The sequence below is a fragment of the Herpailurus yagouaroundi genome, unplaced genomic scaffold (assembly GCF_014898765.1).
Source record: "Herpailurus yagouaroundi ecotype Mexico unplaced genomic scaffold, PumYag 250, whole genome shotgun sequence".
Lineage (NCBI taxonomy): Eukaryota > Metazoa > Chordata > Mammalia > Carnivora > Felidae > Herpailurus > Herpailurus yagouaroundi.
In genome coordinates this window covers 5,317,062-5,333,633 of record NW_024412467.1, presented here as the reverse complement: position 1 = coordinate 5,333,633, position 16,572 = coordinate 5,317,062, and the positions used below count along the sequence as shown (strand labels likewise).

Genomic DNA, 16,572 nt, shown 5'->3' with positions numbered 1-16,572 from the left:
GAGGGATATTTTCATTTGTCAGAATTCTAGATAGTTTCTTTTCAGTTTTCAGAACTTTAAAGATATATTCTTATGACTTCAGTAGTTTCTGTTGAAAAGTTAGTCATAAATCTTAGTTTTCCTTCTTTTAGAATAATGTGTCTTTTTCACCCATTGGCATTTTTAAGATTTTTTCTGGGTTTTTCTGGGGTTTCTGAGTTTTGAATACTTTTGTTTCTAAGTTGCTTGAGGTTCACTAGGATTCTTGCACCTACAGTTTTTTAGGCATCCAAGAGGCGCCCCTCTTCTTATATGGCTTTAATAACACAGTGATACACCATTTGTCTCTCTCCCTCATATCTCCTGGGCTATTTTATTCTTTCCATTTCTTTTTTCTGTACTTACATTTGTGTATTTCCTATTGACCTGTCTTTGGATTAACTAATCCTGTCTTTTTCTTCTTCCAGTCCTATGTAAAACAGATTCAATGAGTTCTTAATTTGAGAGAGTTTACTTAATATTTCTAGAATTCTTAATCATTTCAAAGATTCCAATTCTATGTTTAAATACTTTTTGGGGGGGGGTGCCTGGGTGGTTCCGTTGGTTAAGCATCCAACTCTTGATTTCAGCATAGGTGATGATCTCACGGTCATGGGATTCAACCCCGTGTTGGGGATCCACGCTGGGCATAGAACCTGCTTAAACCTCTCTCTCTCCCTCTGCCCTTCCCCCACTCATGTTCACTCCCTCCTTAGATAGATAGATTAGATTGATAGATAGATAGATGATAGATTATCTTTTCATCTACTTTTTCTATATTTTCTTCTATTCAAAATATTTGTGATAAAGTCATGTCTTCTAACTTGAACATCTGCACAAACTGTTGGTCTGCTTCTATTGCCTACTTTTCCTCTTGATCAATTACATTTTTTTTTTGCCTGTCTCATAGTTTGGTATTGTATAGTTAACACTGTATACAAAAAAGCTATAGGGGGCCCCTGGGTGGCTCAGCTGATTCAGCGACTGACTCTTGGTCTTGGCTCAGGTCATGATCTCATGGTTCATGAGTTCGAGCCCTGCATTGGGTTCTGCACTACAGTGTGGAGCCTGCTCAGGATTCCCTCTCTATCGCCTTCTCTCTCTACTCCTCCCCTGCCTGCACATGCTGTCTCTCTTTCTCAAAAAAAATTAAATAAACTTAAAAAAAAACTATAGAGATTTATTTTTTTAATGTTTATTTATTTTTGGGAGAGAGAGAGAGAGTGGAGGAAGTGCAGAGAGAGAAGGGAACAGAGGATTCAAAGTGGGCTCTGCCCTGACAGCAGGGAGCCCAATGCAGAGCTCAAACTTACACACTGTGAGATCATGACCTGAGCCAAAGTCAGATGCTCAACCGACTGAGCCACCTGGGCGCCCCAAAAAACTATAGAGATTTAAATTGCTGCTCTTTTTCCCTCAGAAATGGTTTGTGTTTTTGTCTGTTAAGCAGACAAGTGAGGGGCTGATCATCTCAACCCAACTAAGAATATGAGTTTCAGATTGGCTCACGCATCTAGTTAGACTCCATCCATCTATGGTTTCATATGTCTTGAGGGCCAGACCTTCTTGTGTTTGTTGCAGACTCTCCCCTCCAGTGGAACTTTGCCTCCTAAGTGCCAGGAGACTTTGGGAAATTTTATATTGTATTTCTTGCCCAGCCCATTCCTTGAGGATGGACTTCCTACAGTTTTGATTGAGAGACTAGTGGGTCTCTTTCTCTGTCTGCTCCACCCTTAAAATTCTTGCCTTCAGAGATTTGTTGCTTTGCTCTTTAGCCTCCCACATCCTCAAGTTCAATATCGACAAATATTCAAAAAGGGAGATGATAGATAGATTCAGAGATTCCAATATAGACAGAAACACAAACATCTTTTTGCATGGCCCTTCCTCTGGCACGACTTGGTCTGCAGCTGATTTCTCTCTGTCTTTGTAACTCAGCCTGTTACACTCCCCTGGCACTCAGCGAATATCCCATGAGAGAAAATGGCTGTTTGATGGTCCCATAGATTATAATTTGTCCATGCCAACCATCATGGATATGAAAATTTCTGTTTTTCCCTTTTTACTTTCCTATGGCAGCCTTTGTCAGCAAATGTCCCCAGGCAAGAAAGTAGCCAGCAGTCTCAGCCACTTCTCTAAAACTTATTTCTGTGGTGCCTGGGTGGCTCAGTCGGTTGAGCATCTGACTCTTGATTTTGGTCCAGGTCATGATCCCAGGGTCATGGGATCAAGCCCCACGTTGGGTTCTGCGCTGAGTGTGGAGCCTGCTTAAGATTCTCTCTTTCCTTCTCCCTCTGCCCTTCTTCCCCACTTGTGCTCTCTCTTTCTCTCTCTCTCTAAAAACAAAAATTATTTCTTTCTAGTCTTACATGCTTGTATAGCTCCCTAGTATCTTTAAAAATATGATTTCTCTTGGGCTTTGTGCTGACAGCTCGGAGCCTGGAGCCTGCTTGGGATTCTGTGTCTCCCTCTTTCTCAGCCCCTCCCCTGCTTGCACTCTCTCTCTCTCTCTCTCTCTCTCTCTCTCTCTCTCACACACACACACACACACACACACACACACACACACACAATAAATAAAGAAATTTTTTTAGGGGCGCCTGGGTGGCTCAGTCGGTTAAGCGGCCGACTTCAGCTCAGGTCATGATCTCGCGGTCCGTGAGGGCTGTGAGTTCGAGCCCCGTGCCGGACTCTGTGCTGACAGCTCAGAGCCTGGAGCCTGCTTGGGATTCTGTGTCTCCCTCTCCCTCAGCCCCTCCCCTGCTTGCACTCTGTCTCTCTGTCTCTGTCTCTGTCTCTCTCTCTCACACACACACACACACACACACACACACACACACTAAATAAACATTAAAGAAATTTTTTTTAAATGATTTCTCTATGAGGCGCCTAGGTGGCTCATTCAGCTAAGCATCTAACCTCAGCAATTTGTGAGTTCGAACACTGCATCAGCCTTGCTGCTGTCAGCACAGAGCCTGCTTTGGATCCTCTTTCCCCCTCTCTCCCTGTCGCTTCCCTGCTCATGTTCCCTCTCTCAAAAATAAATAAAAAACATTATGAAAAATATGATTTCTGTAATCTCTCCTTTTCCAGTTGTGATAGCTTTCTGCTACTACCATATCATATTCAGAAGCATAAGTGCTCTTGTCTCTAATGACTTTCTTTTAAATCTTAATGTGTTTTCTTATTTTTTTATTTTTGTAAAGTTTATTTATTTTGAGAGACAGAGAGAGAGAGAGAGAGAGAGAGAGAGAGAGAGAGAGAGAGAGAGCGGGAGAGAGGCAGAGAGAGAGGGAGACAGAGAAGGCTCCATTCTGTCAGTGCAGAGCCCAACACGGGTCTCAATCCAATGAACAGTGAGACCATGACCTGAGCCAAAATCAAGAGTCAGACACTTAACCAACTGAGCCACCCAGGTGCCCCTTAATATGTTTTTTTTTTTAAACAGAAAATATATTAAATATTAGTCCAGGTAAAAATTTTTCCTGGCATAGCATAATGTTGATTTTTACATGTGACTGAAAGGAAAATAGGACTCAGTTAAAACAAACTTATTTTATAGAAAATGTAGATGAGGTGTATCAGTTCCAGAAGTAATGTGGAACAGATTTCTAATGTTCACCCATACCCATTTTTCCTCTATTCTGGGGCACAGAGGAGAGTCGTATTTCCAAGCCTTCAGGCTGGGGCAGGTGCCTAGGTAAGTCCAATGGGTTATAGGCACAAATGGTATGTGTCTCTTCCAGGAAGAGGCATTTAAGAGTGAGTGAGAGTTCTCTCCATGCTTCTTTTCATGGAAACCAAGGAGACGGCATGTTTACATATGGAGACACTCAGCCTGGTTCTCTAAGCCGCTGCTGGGAAAAGGCAACCACTTTGGAGAGTTTCTCTCCCCGCAGTGGACTTTTCATCAGTAAGAAGGAATTTTAATGTGTTGAGTCATTGAGTTTTCTGGACATACCTACATCTCAGCATAGTCCACCTAATTAAGCTACATATAGTAAGGAATACCTAAACTAACACAAAATCATAGCCTTTTCTCTGATTACTTGTTTTTGTTTTTTTTTTTAAATCCTGAAATTCTAATAATCTAGAAACTTTTTTTTTGGACTACTAGATAGGATAGGCAATGGTTATCATAATAAATTAGTTGTAAAGGATGGTTAGTGGGGGCATCTGGGTGGCTCTGTAGGTTAAGCATCCAACTCCTGATTTTGGCTCGGGTCATAATCTCATGGCTCATGAGATCAAGTCCCACATCAGACTCTGTGCTGCTGACAGAAAGGAGCCTGCTTGGGATTCTCTCTCCATCTCTCTCTGCCCCTCCCCAGCTTGTGCGTGCTCCCTCTCTCTCTCTCTCTCTCTCCCAGTAAATAAACATTTTTTAAAAAGGATGGTTAATGAAGAATATCCTTTAATTACATGGTAGGAGCTTCCTTAGGCATATTTTTTTTCATTTTACCCTTGAGGCATATACATGAAAAGGAAAATATATCTATCTTGAGCTATGCTATATCATACCTTAAAGTAATTTTAGTGATGCAGTCTAGCATATTAACATAAGGGACTTTCCAGTCTTAAAAAATTAAAGCTATGTATTTAAAGAGGGCAGCAAATTTTAACCTTAAATCTTTCTTTTCTCATCTATCATACCATACCCTTTAGCTAAGAACACTGCTTTCAAACCTCCCCTTCTCAAAGTGATCTTCCCTTCTCCCCAACCTCTCCCACCCACGTTAAACCCTACCTGAACCTACTAGAAAAGCTATTGTAAAGAACTGCTCTATAAGCTAGTGTTGCTTAATAGTGCCTCAATACAATTCTTCTTCAGTAATCTACATTCTTTTTTTTTTTAATTTTTTTTACATTTATTTATTTTTGAGAGACAGAGAGAGACAGAGCATAAGTGGGGAAGGGGCAGAGAGAGAGAAGGAGACACAGAATCCGAAGCAGGCTCCAGGCTCCGAGCTGTCAGCACAGAGCCTGACGCAGGGCTCGAACCCACAAACCACGAGATCATGACCTGAGCCGAGGTCAGACGCTCAACTGACTGAGCCACCCAGGCACCCCGAGTAATCTACATTGTAATTAGAAAAATATATATTATAATATAAAGGGATAAATCCTACTTATGAAAGTGTTACTATCATGTATTGGTTGGAAGGGTAAGATATCAGAAGGCAAAATTGAAAATCTCCATTTTCCATCAAAATACTTTTTTGGGTGGCTACGTATTCAATCTATACATAAAGGTCATCCTTGGGTAAAGTCATCTCTCTTGGGCAGAACTTGGTAAGTGTCTGTGATGGTTAATTCTATATGTCAACCTGACTGGGCCCCAAGGTGCCCAGATAATTGGTCAAACAATTCTGGGTATTTCTGTGGGGGTGTTTGGGATGAGGTTAATATTGAAATTGATAAAATGAATAAAGTAGATCACCTTCTGTCATGTGGATGGGCCTCATGCAATCAGTTGAAAGCCTGAATAGAACAAAAAGGCTGAGTCTCCCCCAAGTAAGCGAGAATTTCTCCTGCCCGACTGCCCACGAGCTAGGACACTGGTTTTTCCCCTGCCTTAGGATTCCGACTAAAACATCGGCTTTTCCTTGGTCTTGAGCCTCTTGGCTTTTGAAACTGGAGCCACACTATCAGCTGTCCCGGGTGTCCAGCTAACTCACTGCAAATCTTGGAACTCGTCAGCCTCCACAATAGATCTAGATATACCGATGTATAGATGCAGATGTAGATATAGATCTTCCGTTGGTTCTGTTTCTCTGGAGAAACACTATCCCATGGCATTAGAATTACACCCTGCGTGTGAACACCCTACTCTTCCAGGGTCTGCAGATTGGATGCTTATCTCACCCCCGACAACTGACTGAAAGAAATGTAGAAGCGGAAGAAATAGCAAAAAAGCCAAGCGAAGCTAAAGAAGCAAATTAGTGAAGGCTTAATGTGGTTGCTTGGTTTACTGACCAAAAGGAAATAAACGTTGAGGCGATAGCCAACAATGAAGACAAATGAGACCAGGAAGAAGAAAAAAGAAAGAAGTGTAAAGGGAAGAGATAGGCGGGAAAGGCCACAGACAGCAGGAATGACAGAGATGAAAAATGACAGTGCTGGTGAGCAGCAAGCCTCCTGAGGGGAGAAAGAATTCCAGGAATACCTGGAAAAAGGCAAAGAAACACCATTTGCAACTAGTGTAGATAAGATGTCTAGAGTTAGTGAAGTCTAACTAACCCCTATATCTACAGGAGGCATTGATGAGTATATGGATTAAATTCATAATGGAGACCTGAAGTCATTTAAAAAAAGATAACCATAGGGGCGCCTGGCGGGCTCAGTCGCAAGAGCATGCAACTCTTGATCTCAGGATTTGTGAGTTCAAGCCCCATGTTGGGTGTCGAGATTACTAAAAAAAATAAACTTTAAAATGGGTATAAGAGGGGCACCTGGGTGGCTCGGTTAACTGTCTGATTCTTGCTTTCAGCTCACATCATGATCTATCTCATGGTTCGTGAGTTCAAGGCATGAGTAGGGCTCTGTACTGACAGCCCAGGGCCTGCTTGGGATTCTCTCTCTCTCTCTCTCTCTCTCTCCCCGTCTCTCTCTGCCCCTCTCCTGCTTGTTCTCTGTCTCTAAATAAGTAAACTTAAAAAAACAACAAGTTCATAGATACAAAGATACACAGAATAGATTGGGGGGGGAGGGTTGAGTGAAGGGGGTCAAAAGGTACGAACTTCGATTTATAAATAAGTCATGGGGGCGCCTGGGTGGCGCAGTCGGTTAAGCGTCCGACTTCAGCCAGGTCACGATCTCGCGGTCCGTGAGTTCGAGCCCCGCGTCAGGCTCTGGGCTGATGGCTCAGAGCCTGGAGCCTGTTTCCGATTCTGTGTCTCCCTCTCTCTCTGCCCCTCCCCCGTTCATGCTCTATCTCTCTCTGTCCCAAAAATAAATAAACGTTGAAAAAAAATTTTTTTATAAATAAGTCATGGAGATCTAACGTACAGCATAGTGACTATAGTTAATAATACTGTATTGCATATTGGACATTAAAAAGAGTAAATCCTAGAAGTTTTCATCACAAGGTAAAAGTAGGTGTGGCGACAGATGTCAACAAGACACTGTAGTGATCATTTTGCAACATATACAAATATCAAATCATTATGCTGTACACCTGAAACTAATATGTTATATGTAAATTATACCTCCATTAAAAAATAATAAACATCATGTCTTTAAAAAAAAAAGCAAACAGATAGCCTTCTTGGGTGGATTTGTATTTTGGCATCTATCACGTGGTGTTGTGTTAGTTCTACTTTGTCCTCTATTACTGCATAACAAACCACCCAAAACATAGTGGTTTAAAACAACGATTTATTCTCCTCCTAAGTCTGTGGGTTTGTCAATCTGAGTGATTCTTCTGTGGGATTCATCTGGGATCACTCATGTGTCTGCAGTCATCTGACAACCCCACTGGAGTCCAAGATAGCCTCGGTCACATGTCTGGAACACCAGCACTGGCAAGGCGTTTCTGTTCTCCCCATAGGGCCTTTCAACCTCCAGCTAAGTTGGACTGGATTCTTCCCAACACAAAGCTCCCTTAGTCTCAAGTGCACAAATCCCAATATGGAGGCCCTTATCAAGGCCTTGCGTGGGTCATGCTTGCCAGTGTCCCATTGGCCCAAGCAGGTCACATGACCAAATCCAGAGTCGGTCCGGGAAGGCCCACATAAAGGCAACAGTATCAGGTTGATTTATTATAGGAATGTACCAACATCCAGGATAAACTTAAGAATTTAGGAAATCAATAGCATTCCCATTACTTAATACTTGCCTGATGTCCACAGTCCATAATTCACATGTGAGTAGTAGTACTCCCTAGGGAGAATTTTATACATTTTAGATATTTTGAGTGTGCTAGTGAAATATAGCCAGAAAATGAACATTTGAAATGTATATTGTTTTATTATGAACTATGTACCTTGTTATATTGTAGTCCGACCATTATGTTGATTTTTATAAAAATATCAGGAGCAAGTAGGTTTTCTTATCCATGAGTTTTCTTTCAGAATAGTAAAGTTACATTACAAAATACTTAGACGAGGCAGTGTTGGGGGCCCATATTTGTGAAACGTACGAGTTCAGCTTGACTGTTTAACGACGAGCCTTCGGTTATTTTCAAACCCTGCTAGCCAGATTGTCACTAAATTATTTTTTTCAATAGGTATTGGTAATTTTTATTTCTGTTTTGAGACTAGGACAGAAAACATAGTGGGGGGGGGATCTCTTGTTTCAGGAAGCAGTGCAAAAATCACAAAACTGTCAAACCTTGCTTTGCCAGACTCTCCCCTTCTCCAAGACCCCCAAACCGTCTCAACCTCCCTCCTTGGCACGGTGAATTTACTTCTAGATTGTTGTTCGAATTGTGAATTTATTATACAACAATACCAGCTCGCGGGTATAACAGAACAGATGGTGCAGCTCCCGAGCCCAGCAGCTGGAAGGGACCCGGGCTGCGCTTGGCACACAGTAGGGGCACCATAAACGTTGACTGACTGAGTTCATCGCGGCGGTTGACGCGGAGCCCTCCAGTCACCAGGCAGTATCCTTATCTCTCTCCAAGCCCACACCCCTGGCCCGAGAGGCGGTGAGCTCGGAGCAGATGGCGACTCCCGGGTGCCAGGTGTGCGGCGCGTACGGCTCGGGACCGGGCACTGAGTGCTTTGGTCCCGGCCCCACCCGACCCCTCCCGTCCCACGAGCTCCCCCACCGCCGCGGTCTGCGGCACACGTGCCGTCGGGCGGGAGCGGGACCCCGGGAGGGGAGGGCCGGGAACAAGGAGATCGGTGCCTGGCGGAGCCCGTGCGTCCCGCTCCCACTGCCCGCCACGCGCCCCCACCCCGCCTCCGACCCGCGTCACTTGGCCGCCCGTGCTGTCTCCGAGCCTTCCCACCTCCCCGCTTTGCAATCAAGCGCCTTTCTTCCTCCCCCTCCTCTCTTCTTATCTGACATTTGCTCGCTCGTCTCTGCCCACTCCCCAGCGGCTCTCCCTCTCTGGCAGACGCGCCCTAGCCCGCCCTCGCACAACCTCCAATCGCAGGTCAGCTGCTTTGCTAACGTTGGCCGAGGGTTGCTCTCTGCTTTAAGCGTTTTTCCATGAGTGAAATCGGCCGCTTTCCCCACCGGGCTCCTGCTGTAATTGCTTCTTCTACTGGGCTGTTGGGGGTGGGGATCCCGTGGGTGCGCTCCCGTCCACACCGCACGCTAGGGTTCCTGGGATAGTTTCGGGGTACCCGGGAGCGAGGAGGTAGCCCCTCCGCCCCCCACGACGCTTACTCTCAGGCCGGGCTACCGCGGGTGCCCTGCGAATCCGAGGGGGACAAAGCGAGCCGAGCCCCTCCCTGCTGCTTCCCGGTCACAGCGCCTGGGGCGCAGCCTCCACCAGCTACCCGCCCGCCAGAAGCTCCCTCCTCCCTGACCTGAAACCGGGAACTGAATCCCTGGGGGTTTCGGGTGCCCCCGGGCGAGGGCGCCTCTGCCGCGCCGGGGACTCCCCACCCCGCTCCCGCCTTTCCCGCACCCGCGAGGGGCGAGGGAGGGCACTGAGGCACTCCTGCCCCTGCGAAGGCCCGGGGGCTCGGGGAAACGCTTGAGGATTGGGGTGCAACCAACTGTTCCCCCTCCCGCCCCCACACACGCACGCCCCTCGCCGTCCGGCGCTTTCCTCGCCTAGCCCGCCGCGCGCGCGAGCGCCCCGCTCGGGCGCCCCGCAAGACCCGGCGGCGGCGAGCTCCACGGGGCCTCAGCCCGCAAGGACCCGGGCGGGGGGTCCGCGCGTCGCCCGCCGGCCCGAGCGTGGGCTCCCGACGCAGCGCGCGCACAGAGCACGTCGGCGTGCAGAGCGGAGGTCGTGGGCCGCGAGGAGGGGTGGGGGGGGTTGGCTGTCGGTTCCGGTCAGCGACGGAACTGGGCGGCACCGCCGAGGGCCTGGCCGGCTCGGGGGCTGGGGGCGGGGGAACCCCCCTCCCCGCTGCCCCGGCCAGTCACAACTTCAAAGGAGGGCCGGGAGCGCGCGCGCGAGGAGGGGGGCGTCTTCCCTCGGGCCGCGTGTGCGCGCGCGCGTCTTCGGCTCCTTCCCCGGTCGTAGAGCGGCGAAGGAGGCTGGGCACCACGACCGGTCGCCCCGGCCTCGCCGAGCTGCGCGCCGCCGAGCGCGGCGTCCCGGCCCGCGGGAAACCATGTTTTAAGGAGGCGGGGTGGCCTCTGCGCGCCCTTAAGTACTGCGCGCCGTTCCTCCGAAGCCGCTGTCCAAAACGGAGAGCGGCCGGCGGGGACGCTGCGTTCGGACCCGTGCCCGCTGCAGCAGGATGATGCGGGGGCACGGATCATGTCCCGGGTTCAGTTACCGTGTCCAAACGCGAGGCCAGCCCCGGCTTCCCCGGTCTCCGCGAGCATCTGACAAGTGGACGCGAGGAGGCGGTGGGCGGCCTTAAGTCTTGACTTATGGGGGGAAAATCATCTGAATTCGCCGACACACCCTAGTAACCGCTGATCGTTTAAACTGCTACCTATGGCAGGCAGAGTAGTGGATGGAGGATGATAGGGGTGCGGAGGAGGAGGGGGAGGAGGAGGAGACGAAGAAAGAAGTCTGACCATCCCCACGTTTTCCCACGTCTGCTCGCGGGCGCAGGGAGGCTCAGCGCTGCCACCTGGCGGCCGCTCCTCCCCGGGTTGGGAGCCCGCTGGCCGCCGAGCACTCCCAGACTCCGGTGGGTGTGCCCGGCCTGGGCCTCGCCGAAAGCAGCAGCAGCTCGAATTCATGCTTCAGAATTCAGACTCCAGCGGCCCAGGCAAACGCTCGTTTTCTGCTTGTCCTCGTGAGACGACGGAAAGGGAAGGAAAGGAAAAGTGACTTGGTATGGCCATCGAGTGCTTGCTTAATCCCACCAGGCGCTACTCGCTGGTGAGGAGGGGTGAGAAAGTGGTAAAAAAAAATTATTAGAGATTCTTACCTCTTAGCTTATTCTGGGAGTAAAATAAATCATGGATTTCATTTTGCCCCAGACTCCCTATTTTGCTCTTTTGTAAATATGAGTTACTTCCATGTTATGTTTTCAATACAAACCCTGAAAGGGAAGTCCGGTTCTCATACAACTTCATGAAGTGGAAGTTGTAATTTGTCTACTTGATTGAGAAGTAAATCAGCCTCCGTTGGAGGGTCCTTTTCCCTCGAGTGTGCAACAGAAAACGCTGGGCCTTTCAGTTGGCAAAGTCCAATGACATCAGATTTCCCAGGGCTGCTCCCGGCCCGCTAAAGTAACAAACACGGGGGTTCCCCACCCCCTTTCCTTCATTTGAACTGAACACTTGTCAGACCAGCTCCCACAGTCACGGTTTCTATAACCAACGCAAGGCAAAAATCTTGCAAATCAGTGCAAATCCAGGAGATTTGTTAAAGTAATTTCCCTTCAGTTCCCACCCCACCCCCCGCCCGGTCCCCCACCGCCCCCGCACCACGCCATAAACATATAATGAGCAGTGAGATGGAATCTTATTTCCATCTATACCCCATCCCATTTTATGGATGTGAGATTCTATGTTGTACAGGTATGTGAGAGCAGAAGAAATGAATTAGCAGATATTACATCTCAAATAGAATTCCATTATTTAATGGAAAAGATAATTTACCTTCATTCAAAATTTGAATCGTCTAACATCATTGCTAACAAAGACAATTCGTTTATTATTCTAAAATAGGGTGGGGCTTTTGTTTGGTTTTGCTTTTTGCAAAATTGTCTTGGTTTACTGTTAATATGGCTTAAAGAGTAGCATTAAGAATTCCTTCATGTGCTGCAAAGCCAGCAGAGGGATCACTGAGTACTGATTTACAAGGGGCCACCAAATATTTGGTATTTGGGGAAAAAACATCAGTAATGTCGAACTGGTTACAAAGCTTATGAAGTTAGGTAGTGAGAACACAGAGGTCTCTTCTCGTTACTTGGTATTGAGAGGCCCGATACATTCCAGCATGCACGTGGTGAGAAAGAGGACTTTAATAAAAGCCATTTGTCAAATGTTTTCTTCCATTTGAAAAGAAATAGTGACATAGAAGAACAAACCTACTTTAGAGGTCTCAGCATTCATATATACTATAATCATGTTATAAAGCCAATGGAAATTACGAATACCTTAGTTCTTCAGTTCTAAGAACGTGTTCTTTTTGTTTTCAACATCTCTAAGATATCTTACCATTGAGGGGATGTCACAGCTTCATTGGCAATTTTTCTTCCTTAGTTGCATGTAACAGTGGCGTGTCTTAAAAGCTACTGGATTTGTTAAAATAAAGAAAATACATCTCACAATACAAATAGGCCGGTGGCTATCTTTTTAGTATATACTTTTAAAAACCTGTGTGTAAGTAATGCACCTGGCTGGCTGAGTCCATGGAGCCCACAACTCTTGACCTCGGGTTGTAAGTTTGAGACCCACGTTGGACGTAAAGATTGCTTAAACATAAAAATCTTAAATTGTTTTAATTTTAAAATTTTTAAAAATTAAAAACCCATGTGTTTTCAGCATAAACAAAATTACTAGGCCCACTTTGATTAAGTCCCACTTTCCCCCATACTTTTCAGTGGTGGGAGCAGAAATGGTTTCAGAAATGTAATCAATTATATTGCCAGTCGTCTTGACTGAATGATCACAAACTAGCTATGCTCTCAAATCATTAGTTGGTATAAATCCCAAAATAAATGTATTTATTCTCTTTTTTTATTCTAGTGAAGATACTAATTTTATACATAAATTACATGTATAAAGTACATATACCTGTATACATTTGTGTACATACATGTATACAACTGTATGTATACTCTTAAGAGGTAATTTTTATGTCAGAGTATAACATTTAGGATTGCTGGGGTTTTTGAGTGTGCATACCAAAGAAAAGAAAACGCCTGATTAAACACCCAACTTTGTTATATGCAAAAAAAAAAAAAAAAAAAGGTTTTTTTGTTTAAGATTTGTTCCCCCTTCTAAAAGAAAAAAAATATAACTTGGGTAGGTAGTGGCCAAGAATGAGTTGCTTTTACTCATAAAACATTCTTGCTTGGGTTGATCCTTGAAGATCCAGTCATATGTCTCCAAAGGGTGTTATTTACAGTAAAATTCTAAATCTGACAACCCGGGCCTCTCGCCAGCTACATACTTTAAAAGTTTGACAAGATAAATAGAAATCTGCTGCCTCCCACTAGTCTGATCTGAATCAAAAGCTCACTTAATTACGTTGGGTTGGCCCTACCTAACCACCTATCCCTGGCCTGTAGAAAAACAGTTTAAGGAAAGACCAATTTTTACTTGAACCCTAATTTTCACACCTTGTGGTAGAGATCATTTTTGTGGCCAAATAAACATATATTCTGATCATCCTTGTACCTTTCGTCTGCCACACTCTCCACAATAGTCTTCACTTTCTTTTAAAATGATTAAGACAACAGGATTGCCACTATTGTCCTTGTATGGGTCACATCCATACTCTGATTGCTTTTCAAGTCAGTGACCATCCTCAGTGTGCCTGGCTGGCTCAGTCCGTGATCTGAGTTCAAGCCTCACCGTGGGTGTGGAGACTACTTTAAAAAAGTCAGTGAGCATCCACAATTTTAGTCTCTTGAACAACAAAATGCTGCCTCTATTAGAAGGAGTATCTCTGGCATTGAATTACCAAGAGAAGGATAATAACATTCACTGGGGGCTTACAATGCATCAAACTCATTGAAACCTCACAACAACCCTATATGAAGTAGCTCCTAGTGTTCCCATATCACAGATGAGGAAGACTGAGACTTAATCATATGCCTAGAGTACAAAACCAAGTAAGAAGGACTAGCATCTAGGTCTAACATAAATCCAGAGGCTCCACTCTCTTCGGCCACCAGTTACCACCTCCTTCTTTCCCTTTGCCTTGGCCTTTTAGCTCCATTAGATTCAAGTAGCATAGAAGCAACGTAGGAAGAATATTTAAGAGGAAAAATATATATAAGAAAGAACCCTTCTTAAAGGGTTGGGGCGGGGTGGGGGGGAGGGAGAAGGGAGGAGAGTGAAGCAACCTTGAATTTTGAAAATGTGGGAAACAAATATTGAGAAAGTAAATCGATTCCAATCCTTTACTCAACATTATCATCCTATACAAAACTCTATGGAAATTCTGCCATTAAGTATGGAACACTGCCTAATGTGTACCAGTGGAGAGCTCCTCTGTTTGGGCTATCTAGGATTTACAGGGGGGTTTAAATCGTTAAATAACCATAGTTAACCCCTGTTTGGTTAAGAGAGCAAGCAGTTGTTGCAAAAATTCCTCTCCTCTGCCTTCCACAAACAGAACAAAAATTGCTCTGAAGGGATTTACACAATACATCAACATCTGTGCTGTACCTAGAGTTGTTAAAATAATTGTGATGACAGGTGTCTAGGTACCACTTTCTTAATGGTTTTCAATATCCATTGATTTATTGTTGTGGCTTTCCTTCCCCCTTTTACATCCTTGGCTTTATGAAGGATCCGAGGAACAGATTTTGCACGAGAGGCTGATTCTTTATTCCAGTACTGAAAAGAACTAATAAAAATAATCACTTGGCTTTTAAGCAGAAAGCTTCCATTTACAGTATTTCACCCTTACTCCCCCCCCCCACACACACACTTCCAAGCCCCTTGTTATCTAACATAATGGTTAGAATACATTTCCGTCTCTCCCCTTAATAATTTCATGCATTAACATCCTCTTTACACACCACACACACACACACACACACACACACGCACACACACACAGAGCAAAAGGAAAAAAAGGCAGCAGAAATCTCAGCTGTACTTCTAGCCCTTTTAAAAAGTTTGCTCTGTAAATTGGAATGAGGTCAGATTTGGAGCTTCTCATTGCACGCGGAGATTATTATTGCATCGGGTTCCAAGCCAATGGGAAGCTCGGGGGAGGAGCTTGGCACGAGGAAGCGTTGGTTACAGCGGCTGATTGGCCGTGGCCAAGACTGTGAAAGGATAAAGAGGCGCGAGGCGGAATTGGGGTCTGCTCTAAGCTGCAGCAAGAGAAACTGTGTGAGGGGAAGAGGCCTGTTTCGCTCCCGGGTCTCTAGTTCTTGCACGCTCTTTGCTCTTAAGAGTCTGCATTAGAGGAACTCTGCCATTACCAGCTCCCTTCTTGCAGAAGGGAGGGGGAAACATACATTTATTCATGCCAGTCTGTTGCACGAAGGCTTTTTGGCTTCCTACCTTGCAACAAAATAATTGCACAAACTCCTTAGTGCCGATTCCGCCCACAGAGAGTCCTGGAGCCAGAGTCTTTTTTGCTCTGCATTGTAGGAAAGGGACTAAGTGATAGAGACTATGTCGCTTTCCTGAGCTCCTGAGAGAGCGCTCGTGAACTGGAACCAACTGCTTCAGGGGAAGAAAAAAAAAAAAAAAAAAAAAAAAGACTTGCCTGGGAGGCGGCGAGAAACTTGCACTGGAAGCTTCAGCAACCAGCATTCAAGAAACTCCTCTCCACTTTAGCACGGTCTCCAGACTCAGAGCCGAGAGACAGAGCAAACTGCGGCGCGGTGAGAGAGAGAGAGAGAAAGCGAGAGCCAGAAGGAGAGGGAGGGAGAGACTCTCCAGCCTGGGAACTATAACTCCTCTGCAAGAGGCAGACTACTCCTTCCCCGCATCTCTGGGAGACTTTTCCCTCTTCGCCCAACGCCGCCCCGGCGAGGAGTGGAGGGGCCCGCACGGCCGCCGCGCGCGTTCTCCCGCTCGGCGTGTGCTTGGCCCGGGGAGCCGGGAGGGCCCGGCGATCGCGCCGCGGCCGCCGCGAGGGTGTGAGCGCGCGTGGGCGCCCGCCGAGCCGGGGCCATGGTGCAGCAAACCAACAACGCCGAGAACACGGAAGCGCTGCTGGCGGGCGAGAGCTCGGACTCGGGCGCCGGCCTCGAGCTGGGCATCGCCTCCTCCCCCACGCCCGGCTCCACCGCCTCCACGGGCGGCAAGGCCGACGACCCGAGCTGGTGCAAGACGCCGAGCGGGCACATCAAGCGACCCATGAACGCCTTCATGGTGTGGTCGCAGATCGAGCGGCGCAAGATCATGGAGCAGTCGCCCGACATGCACAACGCCGAGATCTCCAAGCGGCTGGGCAAACGCTGGAAGCTGCTCAAAGACAGCGACAAGATCCCTTTCATTCGGGAGGCGGAGCGGCTGCGCCTCAAGCACATGGCTGACTACCCCGACTACAAGTACCGGCCCAGGAAGAAGGTGAAGTCCGGCAACGCCAACTCCAGCGCCTCGGCCGCCGCCTCCTCCAAGCCGGGGGAGAAGGGAGACAAGGTCGGTGGCGGGGGCGGCCACGGGGGCGGCGGCGGCGGCGGCGGGAGCGGCAACGCGGGGGGAGGAGGCGGCGGCGCGAGCGGCGGCGGCGCCAACTCCAAACCCGCGCAGAAAAAGAGCTGCGGCTCCAAAGTGGCGGGCGGCGCGGGCGGCGGGGTCAGCAAGCCGCACGCCAAGCTCATC

The 16,572-nt window shown here is 47.1% G+C and overlaps 1 protein-coding gene across 1 annotated transcript in view; it reads left to right on the top strand.

Moving 5' to 3' along the window:
* The first annotated feature begins 14,721 nt into the window (after window positions 1-14,721).
* SOX4 (SRY-box transcription factor 4) overlaps window positions 14,722-16,572 on the top strand; it is a 2,642-nt gene continuing 791 nt past the window's right edge. The window contains exon 1 of the mRNA XM_040460492.1: window positions 14,722-16,571. Within this exon, the coding sequence (XP_040316426.1) occupies window positions 15,919-16,571 (653 nt within the window). The 5' untranslated portion in view covers window positions 14,722-15,918. The remainder of the gene's footprint in view (window position 16,572) is intronic.